Source organism: Thalassophryne amazonica, chromosome 18 (genome assembly GCF_902500255.1).
Source record: "Thalassophryne amazonica chromosome 18, fThaAma1.1, whole genome shotgun sequence".
NCBI lineage: Eukaryota > Metazoa > Chordata > Actinopteri > Batrachoidiformes > Batrachoididae > Thalassophryne > Thalassophryne amazonica.
In genome coordinates, this window is record NC_047120.1 from 45,630,678 (window position 1) to 45,656,968 (window position 26,291).

Below are 26,291 nucleotides of genomic sequence, written 5' to 3' on the forward strand. Positions count from 1 at the left end.
AGAGTAACCAAGTTAGATTACTCGTTACCTTATTAGTTGCAAGTTTTTGGCAGATTCTAATAAGTAATTGCATAAAGCTGCTAATGAAGTGACTGCATAAAGTAACTGTATAAATCAACTAAAATAGTAACTTGTCAAAGTTACTTTGACGGCACTATAGATAAGTAAGAAAGCAATCACATAAAACAAAATAATAATTCATAAAATAAAATAAAATGTGCTTGTTTCATTTCTTTATTTCAATATGTTCCAAAATATAACTTGGTCTGTTCAAGGCCAAAAATGGCATTTTCACCAAGTTTCATTGAATCCATCTTGCGTACAGGTTTCGGGAAATTACCAGTTTTGGGACAAACTACTGTTGTATTGAGGTGGACATTGTTATGTTGATGCAGCGTGCTTAATTACTAATGGATTATCGTTAAGAAGTTGTTAATTTAGTAGGCCTGCCACAATAACTGTTTTTGTTGGACAAAGTCTTTTCCCGGAAATAATTTAAATATTTTCTTCATTTTAAGACCGTTCATGTAAGCACAACCTTTGAAAGAATAATGGACTTTTAATTCTTAAGAGTGATCAGACAATGAATTTGGAATACAGAAAAAAGAATATATCTTAAAGTACTCATTTTGTATATCCACTTAATCCAATTAAGGGTCATGGGCGGCTGGAGCCTATCCCAGCAGACATAGGGCGTGAGGCAGGGTCCACCCTGGACCGGACTCTAGTCTATCACAGGGCCACATTTAGACAAACAAACACATTCATACACCTACAGTCAATTTTAAAGTTTCCAATTCACCCAACGTGCATGTTTTTGGATATTGGGAGGAATCCAAAGTACCCGGAGGCAGAAATGAGACAAAGTCACCATCAAGTCACTCTCAAGTCATGAATCAGCAAGTCCCAAGTCAAGTCAGCTTGCAAACAATTGGTGGTCATTATGACTTGCTGATTCATGACTTGAGAGTGACTTGATGGTGACTTCATCCCACCTCTGCCTGGAGGGAACCCATGCAAACAAGGTGAGAACATGCAAACTCCACACAGAAGGGCCTGCAGGTGGGAGGCAACAGTGCTAACCACTAATCCACTGTGCTGCCCAGGCATCGTAAATCAGTAAAATATAAATAAATAAAATGTAATGATGCTTGCAAGAATTGTACTTCAAGCAATGGACATACCAGCTCATTCACAGTTATGAGCTCTTCCAAACCAAAATGTTCTCACAGAGATGGTGATGTCAAGTGCAGCTTTTAAGTTCTTTTGGACTAATTCTTTCAAACATTCTGCTAGGAATTGAGCAGGCATCAAGATAAATATGTACATGATAAGTCCATGGAGTAATTTGGATTTATTTAATATCGGCCATCATTCGTCGAAAGCACTATGGCGTCATAACTGTGCACACCATAAATAGAGCTCCACCCACAAATCTGGTAATTTCCAGTCAACTTTAATCGCTCTTCATAAAAAGCTAGTTTTAATAGCAACATTTAAAAAACATATTTAGAACTCTACATTTCCTGGCTCCACCCCTTTTTTTCAGAATTATGTGAAATGTAGTTTTGCTAAAACTAGTTCATTCATGTTTGAGTGATCGTGGTAACAAGCAGAAACATAACTTCCACAGTGGAGGTGATAACCGATTATGAGAGCAGGAACAAAAAAAAAAATAAGAGCACATAATAATTCAGTGTTTGTTGTCGGAGCCGAGAGGTCAGTGTTTGTTGTCGGAGCTGAGAGGTTAAAAGTTCTCTCTGGGCTCTATTCCCGAAAAATGCATCTGGTGTAATTTCCCTTGAGATGGCAAAATCAATAACATACACAGGCACATACTATGAATCGATACGTCTGTTAAAAATGGATATTAGCTCATTTGTTGCAGTTTGACAGACAGTTATCAAAAGCAAGATGTGTGTAGCAGCAGAATACCTTTTTGCACCAGATCAGCACTAGGAACCGCCCACCGCTATCAGCACAGAATACACTTAAAAGCTGAACACACAACACACCACATCTAGACTTACCCATTTCTAGACTTCCATAGTGTTGTGTCTGCTGTGCATGCTCGTCTGTCTCTTTAGCATGAGATCACGGTTTTGTGAGACCCTTTGTGTGTTCTTTGGTGTCCCTCTTTCTTTCCTGAGAAGTTACTCTCTGTATTTATGTGGCGTTCTCCCCCAGAAACAGACAGAAGTTCGATTAGAGCAAAAAATATATATCATCCTTGTTTTTCCAAAGCCTGTTGTCTTTTTTTGACCACCGTAGTCTTTTTTTTTTTTTTAGTCTGTCCCTGTGAGTGCAGTCTGAACACTCCGTGGCCTTCAGGCATCGCTGTGGTAGAATGGCGAGCAGAGCGAGGGGTCAGGGTCAGGGTAAAGATGAGGTGGGCAAATATTCCCCGTTGACCAAATCTGAGAACAGCAGAGTCACCACAGACAAATATCCACCCCACCCCACCACAGCCACAACTCCCCACCCCCACGAGGTGCTCATGGGGTTGCACCAAGCGCGATGGGCTTGGCCCGAGGACTCGGCAGGCAGGAAGGGCTCCTGACCCCGGGCAGGAATGCAAACATGATGCCTTGACCCCTCACGCACACACACTTGTCTATGGTGCAGATACCGGGTAGAGTGGATCTTGTTGACTTTTTCGCCTCCCATCCAAACTCCGTCCCCTCAGGAGAAGCGAGACCACAGAGAGAAATGAGACAAGACCACTTACCTCATGTTTGTGAGAGAACAGGCCACTCCCCCATTATCGCTTTAAGAAAGGCTGCTGGCCTGAATTTACACAACATCCAGAGAGCAATGGTTACCACGGTGATCTGATCTACTGCTTTATCCTTTCATCATCCCATCATCATCTCTGTGTCTGCTTTTCATTCTTCTGCTGTCTCCTTGTGATCCACCTGTGGTCCCCTAACCTCTGTACTGTCTGATGCTTGAATTTTGGGAGCCTGACTCTCATTCCTGCTACACATCTCTCTTAGTACTTTTACAGAACTGCTTAAATGTAACTACAAAATAAAAGTCCTGTTGCACTGCATACTTCATCCAACTGCGTGGATTGTCATGAAAAGATTTTGTGTGACAAACAGAAAGAGTGGTGCGACTGCCAAACAGCCCGATAGCCGGTAAGTTGGGAAGAATTTTTTTGCTACTCAACTAATGGTTAACGTACGCGAAACAGCAAAAATGCAAAATCGGAAACTCAACAACCTTATGTGCACGGATCATCATTTGTAATAAAGACATCTACTTATACCTCAGATATCCATGAAAGTGCAAAGTTTATGCACAAACTGTTGGTGTGAGAGCAAAGCCCCCTTTCCACTTGAAACTGGCTGTTTATAAAACAATTTACTTGGACATTACAGAGATTAATATTTCTGTGATATTTCAACATATAGAATTTCTGCATTAGTTTGCCCTTTTATTTCTGTGAGGTTTGGAGATATAAGGTTGTCACTGTCAAAAAACAGATTTATATAAATCAGCAGGACAGAATATTTTTGCTGCATTTTGTGTTCATCTGTGAATGCAACAGGACAGATTAAAACATTTTTGACTTGTAGTGAATGTGTGACACAAGTAGATGAGGAAGTTCTACTTTAAATGAGAGATAAGAGTTGCTCGCATAAGCGTTTTAATATTGTGCATATCAGTCTTTCCCCAAAAAGATACTTATTCCATTTATTCGGCTCTAAAAATTTGTTAGTTTATCAATGTAATATAGCTGTGAGTCTTGCAGAGGTCCTGAGGCCTGTTGGTGCCAGTGCTTATTCCCAAATTTCGTAGCGTGAAGGGCATCAGAGTTTATAACCCCCACTGAACAGGACACCAGTCCATCACAGGTTACTTCCCCAGCCAAGACTGGTGCCCATTTATTGTGGACTGAGACAATGCAAAGTGTCTTGTCCAAGGGCACAGAAAGGGAATCAAGCCATCATCTACATATTGGTAACCCAACTTCTTATTCCACTGCTTTACCCAATACTGAAATGTAACTTTAAATCGAATAATCCTCGCCAGAAAACCTCTCGCTTTTGTCGCTTATTAAGCTTGGTATCATTCATGTTATGCCCAAAACACGCCCATGAATAATTCAGAGACTAAATGCAAACCCTTGACACCGTGCACCTTATTTTGTGCCCACGTTATGTGTGCTATAAATACCAAAGTGGACTTGGACATGCACCAAATGCAGTAGCACAATAACGCTACAGATCACCGAGCTAGAGCCTCATCATCTGTGGTAGAAGTGTTCTGTATTTGATATTATGTTGGAAACAAAGTGAAACGTGGAGGAGTTTTTCCCCACATCACACCACAATCAGTAATAACACTCAGGTATTGTTGCAAGTGGAAAATCGGCTTTTGTACTTGCACACTAACACGTGCGCATTGCCTCAGATGTGCTACAAAAACTACAAAGACCGTCTGTGTGAAGAGGGATTATATAAGATTTGTCACTACCTGCCTTTGTACAGTAAAACTCAGATGAATTCCAGCTCTGGCAGGAAATTTTTTACCCATGACTAACTTCTTGAGGTGGTGGTCTGCCCACACTGTGGAAGCCGCACCCAGCAAACAAAGTCGAGAATCAGTCCATCCACGGCTGTTTGGAAATCAAATCCAGGTTCCACTTTATTCAAAAGAAATCTGGACATGAATGCTTTTCTGCACTTTGATGCAACCTCTCACTTTGATGAAGTGTGCAGCAGTGTTAGCATTATAACTGAAGGGTGCATTCAAGTCAGCTGCAGCGCTACAGTTACGGCGTTCAAGGATGTGACACTAAACAATGCTCTCCTTCTCCTGCCTTCTTTCTCAGGAGAAAAAAAAAGTGTATTCGCTACATCCAAGGTGAAGGCAGCTGTGCCAGTCCTCCCTCTACGGACGGAAGCTTACTAGACTCCCCCCCATCCTCCCCCTCTTCAGTGGTACCCTCCCCCTCCTCAAAAGAGTCCAAACCTCAGACTGAACAAATGCAACCTCTCTCACTGACTATGAAACCGGCCCACCAGTCACTCCACCACCCGCACCTCCTGGCTGGGCCTCCACCGCCATCTTTGGCTCAGCTGGAAAACTCTGCCACGGCTAGCAAAACGCCCGGCACCTCGTCCCACAACGGAGCCCTGGAGCACGGCGACGTCTCGTCCTCGCGGCAGCCGGGCTCCTCCGTGGCGTCCTCACTGTCCCGGCCCTTGGCATTGCTGTGTCACCCCCACTCGCTGCTCCCCTCCACGGCCCCTCAGCCTCTGTCGCTAGTGACCAAGTCCATAGAATAGTCGACCCTATTCTTCTTCTCCTGCTCTTTTTCTAACTCTGCAGACACTCACTCACCTTCCTCTGCTAGATTTTACCTGCCGTCAGTTGTTTTGCATTTGTTTCTGTGCCATGTGGCTTTGAAATTTTGTTTTTATTAAAGTTCATTGGTCAATATTTGACCCTTCATTATCAAAAAAAAAAAAAAAATCGAATTATTATAAAGAAATAATACAATGAGCTGTAGTATAGCTTTGTGAATCTGCCAAAATTTTTATGAATTTTAATTTGTCTTTTTTTTTTTGTAGTGTTAAACATTGCAAACAGAAAGTTATCTACTTCAACTTCAAAACGTTTTAAAGGATATAATAAGGTAGGCTAGATCATTCATGGAGCCCTTTTCTTAAAATCGTTGGTTCTCTTTCTTTATTTGTATTAAATACGAGCTCGCGAACCAATCAGTTGTCATCAGTTGAAAGCGTAGGAGGGCGTGAGGCTAGCGATGACACCTCTCTGAGGAACAACTTTAATTGTGATGTTACTTGTTCTTGTTTAAATGTACAGAATAACTGGGGGGAGGGGATTACTGTGTTAAATATGCATTCGTCCACTGCGTTGTCTCTATTTTTCTTTGTTGTTTACCTTTGGGGTGGAGTCGAGCAACTGAGGGCGGGGTTTGAGGGGAGGTCAGGGTGGGAGGGTTGACAGGTTGTTCAATTCAAAATGTCACAATGCTAGGACCAGTAGTATTTATTGCTTTAGAGATTGCTTGTTGTATCTTGTATGTGTCTCCTTTTTTTGTTTTTTGTTTTTGGTTATTTTTTTCTTAATACATTGTACAAATATTTTTTTCTTAAGGTAAGCGACTTATATATGAATGATCCATTTTTACAAGGAGGTTTTAAACAAAAAAACCAAACAACAAATCTTTTGTTACCGATGAGTTCATTTTGTTTCCTCGCTGAAAACCTGGATTTCACGCGGTGTACTGTGTCGATCTCACGAACAGAAGTATGCACAACTTCATTTCAAGAAATGCGTCTATAAGCCATTTTACAAAACGAAGAAAAGGAAACCTGAAACGACAGTGGGTACCATGTCTTCAGTAGTTGGGAAAGGTGTCTAACTAAAGCTGCCCCATTTTTTTTAAATGACACAGTCACATCTCAGACTGTAAATTCGTGTACAGATTTTTCCGTGCCAAATTTTGTGATTTTTTTTTCCTCTGCCCCTCTAACCATGCTGTAGGTATCTTTTTCCGTTCCGTTCTCCATTTTATTTCGATGCCATTCTTTGCTGTGACGTTACATAGATTGCTATGTATGTAGTATAAATGTTGCTATAACAAATGTGTTTGGTAGCAAATTGTCAAATATTAAAATTTAAACTTAATAAAAAGACGGACATGATACTGTATAAATAAACCCACAATGGCCAAATTATGTATATTAGGAAGTTCATAAAAAACTATTAAACACAAAAAAATACACAAACTGCCACTTTTAAGTACACTACTACATATAGGTAGATAGAAAAAAAATAGGCATGTTGATGTTACAAGAGGCTGTAAAAAAATTTAAAAGAAAAAAAAAAGCTACAAGAGAATCATCCACTCGGTGCCATTGTAGTTGACATGACGCGACTGTAACCTGTCGATTTCTTCTCTGGTTTATTAAGATGCTAATGATAAATAGTTTGAATGTTTCCTTAACGGCTGTGATGTTCCTGTTCTACTTTATGCTCTTATCTTTTTCTTTGTTTTTCTCCTGTTATTTTAAATGGTTCCAAAACCATGTTTTTTTGTAATGAATAAATGTTTATGCTGTACAGTCTCTGTAGCATGCAGTTCTGTATTAATAAAAGCAACTTAGTATGTGCATGTCTGTCACGGACTTTTATTCTGAAATTCACTGGCAGAAGTAGGTATTTAGCTAGCTAACTTGGATTTGGGAATGTGGGGTGAAAAGAAAGGAATTGAGTAATTTAGACTAAGAAAATGAAAGTCAAACTACTATTTAAAAAGGCAATCTGAGCAGTTAATGACTTACCTACAACAGACCTTAATCAGGTACTTCTTCACAGACGTACTTCTGTTTGCAATAAATTGTCTTGTATTATAACAGCTACGGTTTTTGACAGTGAGGTGAAATTATGCCAGTTTGATATGAGTCTGGGCCTGAATATCCTTATTGTTCATTCCACTGTGGACAGTGTGTGACCATACAACCCAGTGTCACGGCAAGTCGTGATTCAGCAGCACGAAATATACATTAATCTATTGGTTCGTGATATTGTGATGAAAAGCACCTCATTTTCGTCACGGCAGCATGAATTCATTCTAATTCATTCCGTGATGGCTGCACGAAATTAAAAGTGAAGCGAGGGGGGGTCGGGGGTGGTTAAGGTTAGGGTCGGGGGTAGGAGTAGGGTTAGTAATAGTGAGTTTAAAAAAAACCGTGTCATGAAAATTTGACTCATTTCTTCACGGGAGCACAAAAAAAAAAAAAAAACGTGAGACTGGGCTGGACCATACAGTGCATCCAGAAAGTATTCGCAGTGCTTCACCTTTTCCACATTTTGTTACGTTACAGCCTTATTCCAAAATGGAGTATGGAGTAAATGTTTGTTTTTGTGTGTTTGTTTGTTTTTAATTTTTGTAAATTTATTAAAAATAAAACACTAAGAAATCACGTGTACGTAAGTATTCACAGCCTTTGCTCAATACTTTGTTGATGTACCTTTGGCAGCAATTACAGCCTCATGTCTTATTGAATATGATGCCACAAGCTTGGCACACCTCTCTTTGGCCAGTTATGCCCATTTCTTGCTGCAGCACCTCTCAAACCCCATCAGGTTTGGTGGGGAGCATCGGTAGACAGCCATTTTCAGATGTCTACAGAGATGTTCAGTCAGATTCAGGTCTGGGCTCTGGATGGGCCACTAAAGGACATTCACAGAATTGTCCTGGAGCCACTCCTTTGATATCTTGGCTGTGATATCTTGGCTGACAGTCGCCCCAGTCTGAGGTCATGAGCGCTCTGGAGCAGGTTTTCATCCAGGATGTCTCTGTGCATTGCTGCATTCATCTTTCCCTCTATCCTGACTAGTCTCCCAGTTCCTGTCACTGAAAAACATTCCCACAGCATGATGCTGCCACCACCATGCTTCACTGTAGGGATGTTGCCTGGTTTCCTTCAAACATGACGCCTGGCATTCATGCTAAAGAGTTAAATCTTTGTCTCATCAGACCAGAGAATTTCTTTTGTCATGGTCTAATAGTCCTTCAGGTGCCTTTTGGCAAACTTCAGGTGGGCTGTCATGTGCCTTTTACTAAGGAGAGGCTTCCGTCTGGCCACTCTACCATACAGGATCCAAACATCTGATGATGGAGGCCACTGTGCTCATTGGGACCTTCAAAGCAGCAGAAATGTTCTGTACTCTTGCCCATATTTGTGCCTCAAAACAATCCTCTCTCAGAGGTCTACAGACAGTTCCTTTGATTTCATACTTGGTTTGTGCTCTGATATGCATTTTCATGTCCTTATATGTAGACAGGTGTGTGCCTTTCCAAATCATGTCCAATCAACTGAATTTACCCCAGGTGGACTCCAAGCTTAATGGCAGTCTGTGAATACTTATGTACGTCTGATTTTTTTTTAGTTCACATACTTGTATATATACATATATAACTTTGCAAAAATCAAAAAAAAAAATTCACATTGTCATTATGGGGTATTGTGTGTAGAAGTTTGAGGAATAAAAAAGAATTTCATCCATTTTGGATTAAGGTTGTAACATAACAAAATATGGAAAAAGTAAAGCGCTGTGAATATTTTACAGATGCACCGTATATGGCCTTGTACGTGTGTACGTGTGTGTATGCAGACACCTTCTTGTGACCATGATGAGCCATATTTCAGCCAGTGGATTTTGTTTTGACATGAGAAAAGCCAAAAACAGACAACAGTGACAATAAAAAGAAAACAACTCATTTCAGTTCTTGTTTAACCCTTAATGTTACAATTTTAATTACTTGTATTTTATTTGGGTTTGGGTGGGGGGTCACAACATTTTTGGAGATCACCCCCATTTCTTCAGGTACAATTAATAACCCAAAAAAGTAGTTTTTTTGTTGTTTTTGGGTCCCACTCAAAGGTGTTCTGTTTCATATTCCTTTATTCATTGATGTTACATATGAGAAAAAAGTTTTTTTTTTTTTTCAGGGTCTTCAGTCGGTTCAGCTGACAGACGCTCATTTTTATGTGCAGAAGTTTCAGTGGGAGAAGATAAGTATCAGCAGGTCGATAAACGCTCAGTCATCTGACAGATCATGAGTAAGGCTTTCCTATGGGCCAGATATTACACCACAGACAATCTTTTTTTGTTGTTGTTTTAGATAGATAAATTTTAAAAAAAATTCCCAATTTTGAGATTTATGCAGACACCTAAAAGCAGATCATGTTCAGAACAAATTGTACTTTTTGATGCATCTCCTGTGTACACTCTGCTCGTATATGGAACATTACTGTTGTAAAAACTGCACAGCTGCATTTGTACTCTGCCATTAAACACAGAACAGGATCACAGAAGGCACAGTCTGATCCAAAAGTATTTGGACAGTGACTGTGTGTGCATTTTGGGGAATACAAATCACTTCTACAGCGAGTTTTCTTGAAAAAAGTCAGGATGGATACAGGGACATTTCCATGTTACTATGTCTTGGATCTCTGTTACTTCAATCAAGAAATACAGCAGTATAGTACTACATGAAAATCTCAAGAAGTTCTACAACCCCTGGCAATAATTATGGAATCACCGGCCTCGGAGGATGTTCATTCAGATGTTTAATTTTGTAGAAAAAAAAGCAGACCACAAACACAAAACTAAAGTCATTTAAATTGGCAACTTTCTGGCTTTAAGAAACACTATAAGAAATCAGGAAAAATAATTGTGGCAGTCAGTAACGGTTACTTTTTTAGACCAAGCAGAGGGAAAAAAAATGGACTCACTCACCAAATGTAAACAACATGGGAAGGTTGTTAAAGGCAAACATACTGGTAGGCCAAGGAAGACATCAAAGCATCAAGACAGAACTTAAAGCAATATGTCTCAAAAATCGAAAATGCACAACAAATGAGGAACGAATGGGAGGAAACTGTAGTCAACGTCTGTGACCGAACTGTAAGAAACTGCCTAAAGGAAATGGGATTTACATACAGAAAAGCTAAACAAAAGCATCATTAACACCTAAACAAAAAAAAACAAAGTTACAAAGGGCTAAGGAAAAGCAATCGTGGACTGTGGATGACTGGATGAAAGTCATATTCAGTGATGAATCTCGAATCTGCATTGGGCAAGGTGATGATGCTGGAACTTTTGTTTGGTGCCGTTCCAATGAGATTTATAAAGATGACTGCCTGAAGAGAACATGTAAATTTCCACAGTCGATGATATGGGGCTGCATGTCAAGTAAAGGCACTGGGGAGATGGCTGTCATTACATCATCAATAAATGCACAAGTTTACATTGATATTTTGGACACTTTTCTTATCCCATCAATTGAAAGGTTGTTTGGGGATGATGAAATCATTTTTCAAGATGATAATGCATCTTGCCATAGAGCAAAAACTGTGAAAACATTCCTTGCAAAAAGACACATAGGGTCAATGTCATGACCTGCAAATAGTCCAGATCTTAATCCAATTGAAAATCTTTGGTGGAAGTTGAAGAAAATGGTCCATGACAAGGCTCCAACCTGCAAAGCTGATCTGGCAACAGCAATCAGAGAAAGTTGGAGCTAGATTGATGGAGTACTGTTTGTCACTCATTAAGTCCATGCCTCAGAGACTGCAAGCTGTTATAAAAGCCAGAGGTGGTGCAACAAAATACTAGTGATGTGTTGGAGCGTTCTTTTGTTTTTCATGATTCCATAATTTTTTCCTCAGAATTGAGTGATTCCATATTTTTTTCCCTCTGCTTGGTCTAAAAAAGTAACCGTTACTGACTGCCACAATTTTTTTTCCTGATTTCTTATAGTGTTTCTTAAAGCCAGAAAGTTGCCATTTGAAATGACTTTAGTTTTGTGTCATGTCTGTGATCTGCTTTTTTCTACAAAATTAAACAACTGAATGAGCATCCTCCAAGGCCGGTGATTCCATAATTTTTGCCAGGCGTTGTATATCGGCCCTGAGGCCTGTTTGTGCTGGTGCTTATCCTAGGATTCCGAAGAGTGAAGTGGATAGGAGTTTACATTTTCCCTGGATGTAACGCTAGGCCAACTAGGGTTTCTTCCCCTAGCCAAGGCCGGTAACCATTTACAGCTGGGTGGGCTGAGATATATGCAGATGATGTGTCTTTTTCAAGGATGCAGGTAGCATGATTGGGAATCAAACCCAGTATTGGTAGCCCAACTCAGTCCACTGAGCTACATGGTCTACAATACCTGCTGGAGCAGGTATCCCTCAAAACTGAGTGACTGCAAGAAAACCGAGCAAAGACACCCATGATAACTTTAAAATAGAGTTTGTAGTGGAGGTTTCTGGAGCTGTGATTAGAGAAACGGAATAGTGCAAAAGTCTCAGCTTCATGGTGGAGTGGAACAGGACAAGGATTTTCTCAAAACATATTTTTAAGAGAATCTTGTATTAAAAATAATCCTTATATTTTGTTTATCCACTACCTCATGGCTTCTGAAAATGTAAACACACAAATTAAATTCTTAAATAGTTAATGAGATAGTGCAACAAAATTTACAGATGTCTCATGATGTAACAATAATGTAGAGGTTATTTCCTCAATCAGTTGTTTGGTTGTTTGCCCAATAAAATGTCAGAAAATGGTTTAAATAAAAGTTGATCACTGCAAAGCCCAAGAAATTCAATTCAGTAGTTTTGTGGAATTCTGCAAGCCAACAAACCAACCAACCACCAGGCAAATAAATGGACATGAGTAAAAACATAACTTCCTTGGCAGAAATAGTAATAGTAATGTTAAGTGACATCAGGATTTATAGTATAGTTTGTAGTAGATTTATATTGTTAAATCAAATCGAGAAAAACGCACTGCTGTCACGCTTTGCCTCATCCACAACACCAGGGAACCACTGTGGGTTGTGGTTGCCAACCACCCAGCCAGACAAACGGTCCATCCCCACCTCTCGAAAATAAAAATCCATCTGCCACAGCCAGGTGAAATGTGGGTGTGTATCAATGGTGTGTTTATACCAGGAGTCTGTTGTTGTTTTACTAGTAAGTGAGTTTAGGCTTGCTTATGCCAACATGACACAAATGAATGATTAAAAGCCCATTTTCACTTACAGAAAAAAGTAACCAAATGCATAAAAGTCGCACACATAATATGAACAAACCTGCTATAATCCCGTTTCAGGCATGAAAGTCTAAAATTGTAGCACATACAGTGTGTAAAGAAAAGCAGTGTGAAATTGAGAATTCTCCAACACTGTCAGTGTTGTCCCGAGTTTCGGTCAGCTTTGTGCTTACCGTAACTGTAAGATGTGGGATAGGTTTGGTTGTCAAGTAGGTTTCCTGTGGTATTTTTTTCAACAACTTTAACATTTGTGTTCTCAGTGTAGCAACAACAAAAAATGCTTTTTTTTTTTCTTTTCTTTTTTTTGCAGATTTGCTCCAGACGCTAACCACTGATTTCTTACTTGATTGTAGTTTCGATGAACCAAACAACAAACGGTGTTGCTGCCTGTTGTTGAATGTGGCTGTGATGTGAAGAAGCAACAAAATGAAACCGGACACGGGGGTGTGTTTTGATTACGTAGGACTCGCCTTTGTTCTCTTTGAATTTGCAGTTCTTCACAGCGCGCGCACTTAATATGTTTGTGTGTGATTTGCCCTTGAACTTTAAACCGTTAGTCACGCGAAACGGAAGCGGCCGTAACGGTTGTATTACATTTGAAGAGGGAGGGAAGCGAGGCTTTGTAGGGGCGAGTAAAGAAATGACGGTTTTTGATGTGGCTGTGGCGTGGAAGAAGAGCGGTGAAGGCCATCGATGCAGGCGAACATACAAATCAGGAAACACAGCGCAACATTAAATGCCCTCAAGGTTGCGATAAACAAAACACAATGAGGTATTGTTTTGTATGTTATTAAGAAAAGAGGTTGCATACTCTCACCCAGAAACAAAAAAAAAAAACTGAAAAATTGAAGAAATGCAACAGCTCAGCGTCTATCTGGAATCAAGTCGACTATGCACGTAGGACATTCTGAGTATTTTTATTTAATGGGGTCATGAGACAGACTAACAGTGGTAAAATAATTATTTTGACACCTTTTTTTGACCTCAGATGGACTGGAAGAATCAGAACCAGCATTATCCCAGCACTCCTCACCACCAAAGAGTCTGTCATCCTCACTAGTCCATTTCCAAATCAAATGTATTGTCCTTCGCACCCCGCTCCCCAAGTCTTTGTGAAGCACGTTGATCAGATCCATTTTTTGCATCCAGGTCTGCACCTCCTTCCCAGTTCTTCCCTTTTCTGACATTTTGTACACTGTAAAAATTATGACTGTTCAACTTTAAAACTTAATTTAAATTGCTGCCTTAAAAACTCTGGTAAGATATAAGTTGTCAACTTATATAACTTACCTCCCTGAGTTGAAAAAAGCTTTTCTTGAAGTTGCATTGACGTGTTTTATGTGTAGAGAGGAGAACCTTCCAGAAAGACAACCATCTCTGCAGCAGTCCAGCAGGAGAAACAAAATTCTCTGGTCTGATGAGACAAAGATTGAACTCTTTTGTGTGAATTCCAGGTGTCATGTTTGGAGGAAACCAGGCACCATCCCTGCAGTGAAGCATGGTGGTGGCAGCATCATGCTGTAGGGATGTTTTTCATCAGCAGGAACTGGGAGACTAATCAGGATTGAGGGAAAGATGAATGCAGTGATGTACAGAGACATCCTGGGTGAAAACCTGCTCCAGAGCGCTCTTGGCCTCAGACTGTGTGATCGTTTCACTTTCAGCAGGACAATACCCTAAGCACACAGTCATGATATCAAAGGAGTGGCTTCAGGACAACTCCTGCTGCCAGAATTTTGACAGGAAGCAGAAAGTTCTACCACATTACACCCATTTTTGCATCTCTTCACTGGCTTCCTGTCCCTGTGAGATCAGATTTTAAGGTTCTGCTACTAACCTATAAAATTGTTCACGGATTGGCAGTTCCCTACTTAGCTGACTGACTTAAACCCTACAGAACAATTCACAAAACAAATATACAGGAAATGCTGTTGGTGCACAGGACAGGAGGATCAGAATCAGGCATCACAAGAAATACAGTATAATTTGTCAGCATTAAACAAGAAAAACAGGAAATACTAAGGTGATCACCAGCCACTAGCCTTAAGCTTCACTAAAAGACCCAGAATTTAGGTAAAGTTGAGGCTGCGGCCCGCTCTGTTTCCTAATAAAATGAATTAAAAGAGTAAAAACTGTAGAACTATACTATGCCAGTATGCTAGCCATACGAAAGGGAAAGTAAGTCTCCACAGAATCTGAAATCTGACTGCTTTACTGACGCAGGGAGATCATTCCACAGAACATGGGCACAGCATCAGCCATAGACAGGATGGGATGAATCGTAATTTATATATATATATATATATATATATATATATATATATATATATATATATATATATATATATATATATATATGTATGTATTTTCCGGACTATAAGTCGCACCAGAGTATAAGTCGCACCAGCCACTTTATCCATTATAAAGAAAAATAAATCATAAATAAGTCGCACTGGACTATAAGTCGCATGGACATACAGGTATGTTAACTTAACATGAAAAGTTCAGATGATAATATTGTGACGGCTACCGTTTTCGGATGCATATTTCACCAGTCGCAACTTGTAATCTGCAGAGTATGATTTTCTTTTTGGTGGCATTTTTTCGGGCCTTCTCCGTTGTCTTGTTAAGTGATCAGTAATGTTGAAATTTTTATTTTTCTATTGTAGTCAGAAGTCACAGGAACAGTCACACAAGCCTTGAGCGCCCTCTCAAGGCCATGACTGCATTTTACCTATGGATATGTTTATATTTTGTGGACCACGTTGCAAACCGAACCATAACCCACACCATCGCTGAACGGTTCTTTTCTAACATATTACCCACTGTGGACCATAGTACACACCATGTGTCAGCTGCCGATGTTCGTGCAGCACCTTCCTGCGCAGCTCATGACCTCCCCGTGATGTCAATGCCAGCTCCTTCCAAGTGCAAACACTAATCCTCTGCCGTCGCTCACCCAGTGCTCCCACGCAGCTCTCAGCGTCAACTTAAAACACTCTGCTCACACTGATATCCAAGGGTTGAAGCTGTTTTGTTAGCCCTCCTGGAATAACAGCAAGCACCGTGTTCGTCTGCTTCACACGCTGTTTCACAATCACTGTCTGGGTGAGGTGAGGAATACGCGTCCAGTGTTCTGTTCTTTGATTGGTTATCGTGACCAGCGTGACCTATAGGGCGGCTGCCATACTACAGTGCCCATGATGCATTGCATTTCCGTTTCCGGTGGCCATTTTAAAACATAGTGCAACTCTGTCACGTAAAATTGTTTTATTACAGTAAATTAATTGAGAATCTATGGGTATATTTTTCATTTATAAGTCGCTCTGGAGTATAGGTCGCACCCTCGGCCAAAACATGTAAAAAAAAGTGCGACTAATAGTCCGAAAAATACGGTGTGTGTGTATATATATATATGTGTGTGTGTGTGTGTGTGTGTGTGTCCTGGTAGTCAGGAGGATATTATAGTCATAAATAATGTTAAAAACGAATTAATATTGGATAGATGTAGCGTTAGCTGCTGTGTTCAAAAATCTACACAAAGTAACTTTAATCTGAGCCTCAGAGAGCACTTTTAACACCGTGTGACAGAGTGTAAATCTAAACAAAGTGTCCGACATGCTCATCGGTGCATCAACAAAGTATTGAACAAAGTTGGTGAATTGTGATTGGCTTCCTGTTAATTCTAGAATAGAATTTAAAATTCTTCTTCTTACTTATAAGGTTTTGAATAATCAGGTCCCATCTTATCTTAGGGACCTCGTAGTACCATATCACCCCAATAGAGCGCTTCGCTCTCAGACTGCAGGCTTACTTGTAGTTCCTAGGGTTTGTAAGAGTAGAATGGGAGGCAGAGCCTTCAGCTTTCAGGCTCCTCTCCTGTGGAACCAGCTCCCAATTCAGATCAGGGAGACAGACACCCTCTCTACTTTTAAGATTAGGCTTAAAACTTTCCTTTTTGCTAAAGCTTATAGTTAGGGCTGGATCAGGTGACCCTGAACCATCCCTTAGTTATGCTGCTATAGACTTAGACTGCTGGGGGGTTCCCATGATGCACTGAGTGTTTCTCTTTTTGCTCTGTATGCACCACTCTGCATTTAATCATTAGTGATTGATCTCTGCTCCCCTCCACAGCATGTCTTTTTCCTGGTTCTCTCCCTCAGCCCCAACCAGTCCCAGCAGAAGACTGCCCCTCCCTGAGCCTGGTTCTGCTGGAGGTTTCTTCCTGTTAAAAGGGAGTTTTTCCTTCCCACTGTCGCCAAGTACTTGCTCACAGGGGGTCGTTTTGACCGTTGGGGTTTTTCCGTAATTATTGTATGGCTTTTGCCTTACAATATAAAGCGCCTTGGGGCAACTGTTTGTTGTGATTTGGCACTATATAAATAAAATTGATTTGATTTGATTTGATTTGTTAGTTTTTTTTTTAAATAATTTTGCAAGAATAAAAAATCGTTTTTCATGTTGTCATTATGGGGTGTTGTGAGTAGAATTTTAAAGGAAAAAAATTTTTTCTCTGTTTTGGAATAAGGCTGTAACATAACAAAATGTGGAAAAAGTGAAGCACTGTGAATACCTTCAGGATGCACTGTAGCTCACAATTAACAGGTTGGTGTCACTTTTACAGCAATGATGCTTTTGTTTTCACCCATAATGAAACATGCAAGTGTTGCAGTTTGTCTCTGCAACTGAGTTTCTGTTTGGAGTCGATGGTATCTGCTAAAGAAGAAAAACCTTGAACGAACAAACAAAAAAGCATGATGCATACAGGAGCCTTACAGAACACATTCAAACCAACTCCAATCCATTTCAGCGCCACTGTGACCTTGTGAGTACAAATCCTTCCTAATCTGTGAAGCAGACCGATGTGGAGGTCACTGATCTTCCTCAGTTTGAAAAGTACTTGAACACTTGTTTGGGAGCTCAAAATCTCACAGCAGCGCCTCTTCTGCATCGCTCTTGACCTCATCTCACAGTCTAAGATTTAACAAGTTATATGTCTCCAGAAAAAGAGGAAAACAATCATGAGGTGATGTCGGTGCTTATAAGTTTGCACTGTGCGGCGTGAGGGGTGGAGAGTGACAAAAGGCTCGAAAATGTATTTATTTAAAAAAATCCAATAAAACATTTATTGCACTTTTTGAAAACAAGCACCGTCTGATTGTCTGTCGCCATCAGTTCTTATTATGTTTTGTTACATCGTGTCAAACTATTTTGTTCTTAACCGCTGTGTGTGTGCTGCATTCATTATTGTCCCTCAGATTTTGATGCTCTGAGCTTCTTTGTGCTTCTTCAGCTTTGATCAACTTGAAAACGTCTCTTCCTTTTCCAAAAGTAACATCCGACAATCACCCCGCTCCTCGCGCGGCAACAGCTGTCCACTGACCTCCACAAACAAAATGTGAAAAGTGGATATTTTCGAGTGTTGTTTTCTTCCTTTCTTATGACTGAAAAGCATCTCTTATCTGCAAAATAAAGAGGAGATACAACACGAGGGAACGTTTGGGACAAACCGGTGCTCGTTGGTTTTTCTGGAGGACTATCCTGCAGCGAGCGAACAACGAGGCCGACTTTAATGAGAACCATTTTTGGATCTGTTAATACCACATTGATTGTTTTGCACTACAGTAGATCCTGATAACAGGGACAATGAAAACAGTGATCAAGTGCACAAAGGAGGCAGATATGCAACAGGGAGTGTGAGAACGTTCCATCGGCTGTGAGCAGAAAACATTCTGCTTCATGAAGAATCAGAATGAAACAGAAGGTCAGAGTTGGGAACACATGCGCCTCTGGGAGAACAGAATTATGACAAGAACACAGCGATCATAATCCACTGTGAGGCGGTTATTTACAGTTGGGTCTATAAGTATTTGGACAGTGACACACATGATTTTTGCATCTGGTGTGTTTGTGGTACAGACCATCGATTCCCAAAGCATGGGCTGCAGCCCCCCGATGGGGTTTGAAGGTACTCCAGTTAGGTCATGGGAGGTCATTAAAAATAATTAAAACGTTTCATTTTCAATTTTGTTATGAAATTTGAAATTACTGTATTTTGTTTAGAATGTTGCACTTTGTTTTTTTTTCCTCGTGTTGTCTTGCAACCAGTGTGATTTATATACCGATGTGTTGTTATTATTAATAATTATAATAATTTACAACTATTTCTATAGGGTTTCACTGGAATCATTGCTGTAAGCAAAAGAGAACACAAAGAACACTACAACATAATAAATGTACACGGCCACAATGCACAAAAGTCCCAAATTAAATGGCTGATAAATAAAATTGGACTCACTTTTTGTGAGAGCCCTGAATGTTGTGGGTCAGCAGTCCATGTTCATCTTTGTCAAATAACATCCAGTGTGTTGTCCATCGCATGTGTATTTGTCCATCTTAGTTACTTTTGGAATTTAAGTGTCTCTATATTAAGTAACAGCACATGCTGTGGTGTACACATTTGCTACACTCAGTTCCTGTCCGTGGGTAAACTCATCTCCAGGGAATGCTGTGTTAAAAAGTGAGTTCCACATACAGAAACTTTGGTGTGACTAATATAGTGTATGTTTTTTCCCCTCCCTGTTAAAGAGGGGTTTTTTATACTCCAGAAAAAAATACTACTCAAACATATTTTTAATTCATCAGAAGTAATGACGGCATGGAATTTAAATGACGAAGGGAAATACTTCTTTGACTCCAGTGTTGATTAAAAAAATGTTTAGTTTGGTTGAGATGCAGAAGTTTTCTAGATTTCAAAATAGTCTGTGGTGTTCTTTAGTTTTGGAATAACTGGTGTACACCAGTTATTACACCAGTTAACAAAAATATCACAAACAATTTCCGAATTATAGCCAGTCCTTCATTTTAAGATGACGTAAGTCCTTTATAGGGCCCAAGGTCCATAATGGTGTTGGATCTTAGCCCTGGGTTTCGTAGCATGAAAATTCAGTAAGGTTTATCTTATACATTATATTAAAAAGGAAGAGTAAAATAGGAGAGTAGAAAAAGAGTAGAGTAGAGCCACTTAGGTGCCTGGTCTTGAGAACCAGGGATGGTTCTCATGAACTGGATGAGAGTCTGCGACCCCCCCCCCCCCGAACGGGAGGCCAGTCCATCGCAGGTTACGTCCCCAACCAAGGCCGGCACCCATTTAGAGTTGGGGGGACTGAGACAATGCAGGTCAAGTGTCTTGTAAAAGGACACAGACAGGCAGCGTGACCGGGAATCGAACCCAAATCTACTGTACATATCAGTAACATAACTCCTGTTCGCTTAGCATTTATTACTAATCTATTACATATGACCTCCATTTTCAGACGCTATAAGTAACTGAACAAACTAATTTAAGAATTATTTCAAATGCAAATCATCACTTTTGAAGCCAGTTTTCTTTACACACGTCAGAGGATGGAAAAACTGAGTGAGTGTGCAGGAAGGACAGTAGTGAGGGAAGCCACCAAGTCACCCATGACAGCTCTGAAAGAGTTATAGGCTTCTGCGGCTATCAATGGAGAAACGGGATGGTACAACTTTTGAGGTTCAAATGAATGCTTTAATTGATCGTGTGCCTGTGTGTGCGTGTCCTCAGGAGTAGCCTTCATTTGATACGGACAAGTTCCCCATGGCTGATGTCATGGACTCATCAAAGGCACTCGTCAGGGCAAGTACTATCACAGATACAGTGTAAAACAAAGTACAGACATGCCGCGAGAACTCAGAATGTGAAGATAGACAAAACTTGTTGTGAAGACAAACAAAATCACCTGCAACTACTGCGGCAATGTGAATGTTTCGTTTTGATTTTATTTAAAGCATCAAGGTCAATATTAGTTTTGTTTGAGTTCTCTTGATTCGCAGGCTTTTTGGTGATGGGAAAAGTGCAGAATCTTTTATCCACCTCTTCTCAATGATTTTTGACTTTTTGTATCCTTCGTCCAGCTATCGCCATGTGCCGTGTAACCAGGGCATTAGGGAGACTTAGATGAGGAGGATTAGATGCAGTGTGAGGAAACAACATTTTGGCCGCGTGGTACGCTTCTCTAGTCATGATTCAGCACACAGGAGGCAAAGGGCTGCTCACAAATCACCACAGATGGCTACTTTTAGTGCAGCAGCTAAGAGAATATTTAGAGCAAAATCCTACAAATGGTGATACAGGCATCAAATTCAGCAGAAATACTTCTTAGACATTACTCTTTTGAAAAAAAAAAATAAAACAACGAGCTACTTGAATTTTCAATAGGTGGCCAGGTAGGGATCAATTGAAGAATTACACAGGGATCAAAATTAAAAATGCTCCAATCAAATTGACATCATTTGTCTGATCATAGCGATTCCAAAAAGGTATAGTTTAGACTATCTATGACTGAAATGTTCAGGAGTTATGGGGTAAAAACAGCAAAAATGGTGACAAAGGTCAGTGGGTGCAGGTTTTCTTTGCAGCCACTGACTCCACCAGGTGATTTCACTGATTAACTGATTCCATCTGCTCAAAGTGATATTAATCAGTAAAATCACCTGGTGGAGTCAGTGGCTGCAAAGAAAACCTGCACCCTCATGGCTCTTTCTGGAACAGGTTGCCTACCCCTGTTTTAGAGTGTGACCTTTGTCACCATTTTTGCTGTTTTTAACCCCATAACTCCAGAACATTCAGTCACAGATAGTCCAAACTATACCTTTTTGGAATCGTTATGATCAGACAAATAATGTAGTGTAGTTTTCAATTTGATTGGAGCATTTTTAATTTTGACCCCTGTGTAATTCTTCAATTGACCCCTACCTGGCCGCCTATTGAAAATTCAAGTGGCCAGTCGGTTTTTTCGAAAGAGTCTAAGGAGTATTTGTGCTGACTTTGGTGCTTGTATCACCATTTGCAGGATTGTTTCAGTTATCTGCTGCACTATTTCCAGAGGAGGGGAAAAAACTAGCTGCCATCCCAGACCAAGGGTGGTTCCATAGTTTGGTGAATGTGGTGACAGGCACCAGTGTACGCTCTTGACCTGACCTGACCTTATAATAGCAGAAGTCTGTTTTGGATGAAAATTGGCCGCTGTGGGTTTTAGCAGCCAGAAAACATTAACACTCGGTATTTTCTGACCACTAATATCCAAACACAGATTGAGAGTTTATTATATCTGGTCTGTAATTCTCTGGTCCAGACTCTGGTGATTACAGAGCAGAAACAACTTGAGAGAAAGTGCACGGACAGAGCAAGAGAAAATATATATATTATATATGTGTGTGTGTGTGCATGCAGTGTGAACACAGGTATGTGTGTCACCTTCCGAGCACAAGTGCCCTAGTCCCTAATGATGGCGGTGTGCAGCGAGCTAACTACCCTCACAGTGGAGCGAGCCCCCAGGCTAGTGCCACATCTCTCCATCAAGGCCTGCCTTCATCCCGCTTTACACCGAGCCCTTTCCAAAGACACACACACACGCACACAGAGAGCCAATGACAAATAATTCATATTATGGCCTGCTTGAAAGTTTGCCACACTACCTCATTAAGCAGCCTATTGTAACTGGCTGACATTCTCTCAGCATAATAACACTCCTTGGTCGGACTGTTTTTGAAGTGACATCTCACTAGAGGGAAACAGAAATAAATAAAGAAATAAAATAAAATATAATAAAAAAAAACACCCAGTGGTGCCGTGTTGTTTTTCACCTTCAGAACTCTCAAGGTGATGCAACTTTAGCTGCCAGATATCAATAATGGATCCCTGTTGTTTCTCGATATGGTACAAGGTCCAGCAATGACATATCACACAAATAAATAAATGACAGAACCGTGACGGCTTCAGTCCCAGAACAGCTGGATTATTTTTTTTTCAACCCATTTCAGTAAATTGAAGCTGACAGGGACATGATGAGAGAGGGACATGATGAGAGAAGGACAGGAAAGAAGTGTCACGCAGTGTCACGTTAACTTTAGAAACTAAATTGTAAAAAAAAAAAAAACAAGAGCCTTGTGGTCATAAAGGATGTCATGTATATATCAGGATGTGCTGCATGGTGCTCAGTGTTTGGTGAAGTATCATGGTAGCCTCAGCCATCACCTTTAACACGAGGTGAACAGATTAAAGGCGCCAAATCGCTGGGGTTTGATGGAGTTCCACATCCTTACCAAAGTATTTTGGTAACCCCACCAGAAAATTTAGATTTTCAATTCAGAATCCTGCTTTTAGCCTGAGGTTCTAACATTATGGGATTGATCTGGTCCTGCAGCGCCCTCAATTTCCCAAGCCATGGGATTGACTGAGAAAGCTCACACCACTCAGCGTAACATTGGAATTACAAATTAATTAATTATTTGACAATTTCATCCAAGAAGCAGAACCTTGTGAAATTGAAAAAAGGGATGATGATGATCCACGTTCGCAAAGATTGAAGAATAGTGCCACAGAATGGTGAACTGTGTAGTTTTTTCCTATTGTTCTGACTGCACATTTTTCCAAATGTGTTTGGATACAATACGTATCATGTGATGCGTATCAAGATACAAGATGCACATTTCATCTTTCACTGAATGAAATATTCTTTCCATTGCACGAATGAAAAAAAACATTCATTATTTCTTTTATATAAGACCTAAAATAGATCCTTGTCATTTCATATTTTATTCATTTGTAAACAAGAGAAAAGGGACTTGCAGTTTAGTGTGCGTCACTGGTCCTTTGAAGTCAAGAGGATCCAACCAGGCCAACACAAAATTTAAATAGCAATCCAATACGAAATTGTTCTCAGTCAACTTGCAAAGACAGTCAGATTGTTCAAAATCAATGCTCAATGCTTCAATGCTTGATTGCTGCATGCACGCAAACGATAAGGTTTTTATGTCAAGGTTGTCGCGGCGAACAATGGTGCAAAAGGTATGGAGCCAAAATTGCATGGTAAATGGAACAAAATTCAATATCATGTGACGTACAAACCACCAATCAAATGACAAGGATCTATTTTGGCATTATATAAAATCACATAATTATATATATATATATATATTTCTTATTGTTACATGGGAAACAAGGTACCAGTAGATTCAGTAGATTCTCACAAATCCAACAAGACCAAGCATTCATGATATGCACACTCTTAAGGCTATGAAATTGGGCTATTAGTAAAAAAAAATAGAAAAGGAGGTGTTCACAATAATAGTAGTATCTGCTGTTGATGCTGCAAACTCAAAACTATTATGTTCAAACTGCTTTTTTAGCAATCCTGTGAATCACTAAACTAGTATTTAGTTGTATAACTACAGTTTTTCATGATTTCTTCACATCTGTGAGGCATTAATTTTGTTGGTTTGGAACCATGATTTTGCTTGGTTACTAGTGTGCTTTTCAAGGGCATGTCCTCTTCAGCATAAGGCAACATGACCTCTTCAAGTATTTTGACATATCCAAACTGATCCATGATACCTGGTATGTGATATATAGGCTCAACACCATAGTAGGAGAAACATGCCCATATCATGATGCTTGCACCACCATGCTTCACTGTTTTCACTGTGACCTGTGGCTTGAATTCAGAGTTTAGGGGTCGTCTCACAAACTGTCTGCGGCCCTTGGACCCAAAAAGAACAATTTTACTCTCATCAGTCCACAAAATATTCCTCCATTTCTCTTTAGGCCAGTTGATGTGTTCTTTGGCAAATTGTAACCTCTTCTGCACATGTCTTTAATTTAACAGAGGGACTTTGCAGGGGATTCATTGAAAGATATGTACAACAAAATTTTAGCAATGTGCACAGGGAGTAATGGCTCTGATGGCATCATAAGGTGCACTGACATAAGCATGCCTGAGACTCACGCAATAGCACGAACGTTGCTGTGATGATCCCACCAGCTGTGTTCGCCACCGTTCTTTGTTCTACCGGCTGCTACGTGCTCTGCGCTGGTAGCTGCGTATATAAAATAATTATTTTGTGGTGGATTAATCATTTTTTCTGCAAATTGGCCGTTGAAAAGGGCTCTAATCACTTCCTGTATCACAGAGGAGGCTGCAGCTGGAGCCATTCGCATGCGCGTGCCTAACAAGCTGTAGAAAGTATTTTGAGCCATCTAAAAAGGTAATTATTTGTCATGTTTACATTGTCATGCTTGATAAAACAGTTGCGTGTTCTTTCCTTCTTGCGTGGAGCTGCTAAAGTATGTTTATAACAGATTTAGCTTCTTGTTATAATCCTTCAGACGAGCTGCGCTCTGATACGATCCGCTGACGTCACCACTCGCTCTGTTCACTTCTTGTTTACTCCACTTGATGAGCTGCACGTAGTGTTGGAGATTAGATCGCGCCATGTAGCACGGCATTTGTGCGTGAAAGATTTTTTTGAACATTTCGAAATTCTCTGTGCGCAGTAGCACGCACCGGTGCCTCTCTGGCGTCCTGTCTGCACCCGTTAAAGATGAGTTGACACTCCAGCATGACACATCACGACACAGGTCGTGCTATTGTGTGAAACAAAGGCATGCTTGTGTCAGTGGGCTTTAACAAGACTTCAGACTTCAGACAACTTTAGACTTTAACTTTATAACAAAGTTAACTTTTTGTGAAGGTGTAGCTTAATTCCACTCTGTAATATGTCACAAATTACTCATGTTTACCTGACTCACTGCATTTAAATAATCAATCTCTTGTTGTCTGTCTTTCTACTCATGAAAGAAACAACCGCCTGCTTTTTACAGCTAACATGTGAATGCAGCACAAGTCATCGACACTCACGATGCAAATTCTTATTGTTTGTAGCAGTGTCTTTTGTTTTTAAAATGTTGGTTTAATAAGAAAACATCCTACCTAAATAGTAAGGATTTCATCACAACATGGACACACGTGCCCCTCCCCTCCTTGCATGTCATTAATCAGCCTGTATTTCTGTAGGTGCATCACTAGGGCACAGGTTGTTTTGAACTGTGGACCTATTTTAAAAGCAGTCATACTAATAGTGCTGTTATGTGGGCCGCCCGAAGAGGAGGTACTGCTGGCCAACGCCAGAGGGCGCCCTGCCTGTAGTCGGGTTTCAGGCACCAGAGGGCGCAGTCACCACCCAGGAGCCAGGACTACCAGCTGTCAGTAATCATAATCACTGCACCATAAAAGCCTGGAGGAGACACCACATCTCTGCCGAGATATCAGTTTACCACTCAGGTAATTCTCTCAGCCGTTGTTTCTGTGCCGAACGCACATACCTTGTTTGTTCTGAACTTTTTGCAGGAGTACCTGGAACTCTACTTACAACTGGAGCTGGGTTTGTGGATGTTGGGGGAGTGACGATCTTCACTCCTCATTCCACTTATGTTAAGTAGTAGTTCAGGCTCTGCCGTTAACTGGTTCCAAAGTTGGAGGTGGAGGTGTTCCCTCCAAGTGGATAAACATTGTGAGTTGCTGACTGCTTACTGGGTGTCCACACACCCACCATTAACCTGTTTTTGTTCCTGCCAGCAGTACCAGTTCTGACAGCTGAAGTAGAGGCCACCTGGGGACTCGGGACTTGGTGGCTTCAGTGTACTGCAGGTTTTTGTTGGCGGCGGAACCTTGTGGGCCCCGGCTCTTCTCTGGATAGGCGTCTCCTACCCTCGGGCCTGCCCACACGTCACCTGTTGTATTTTGTAATTGACTGTCTAAAAGCAGTATTCGACCTGTTGTGCACATTTGCCACAATAAGTTGTATTTATTGGACTATTTATTGACCGT

The 26,291-nt window shown here is 40.5% G+C and overlaps 1 protein-coding gene across 35 annotated transcripts in view; it reads left to right on the top strand.

The window, feature by feature from the left end:
* Positions 1–7,151, top strand: part of tcf7l2 (transcription factor 7 like 2) — a 162,186-nt gene extending 155,035 nt beyond the window's left edge. For 19 of the 35 annotated variants that reach the window (XM_034194343.1, XM_034194357.1, XM_034194340.1 and 16 more), the window contains one exon: positions 4,841–7,151. In XM_034194343.1, the coding sequence (XP_034050234.1) occupies positions 4,841–5,297 (457 nt within the window). In that variant the 3' untranslated portion in view covers positions 5,298–7,151. The remainder of the gene's footprint in view (positions 1–4,840) is intronic. The other 16 variants (XR_004566604.1, XM_034194363.1, XM_034194368.1 and 13 more) reach the window with 3 other exon arrangements.
* The last annotated feature ends 19,140 nt before the right edge of the window (positions 7,152–26,291 follow it).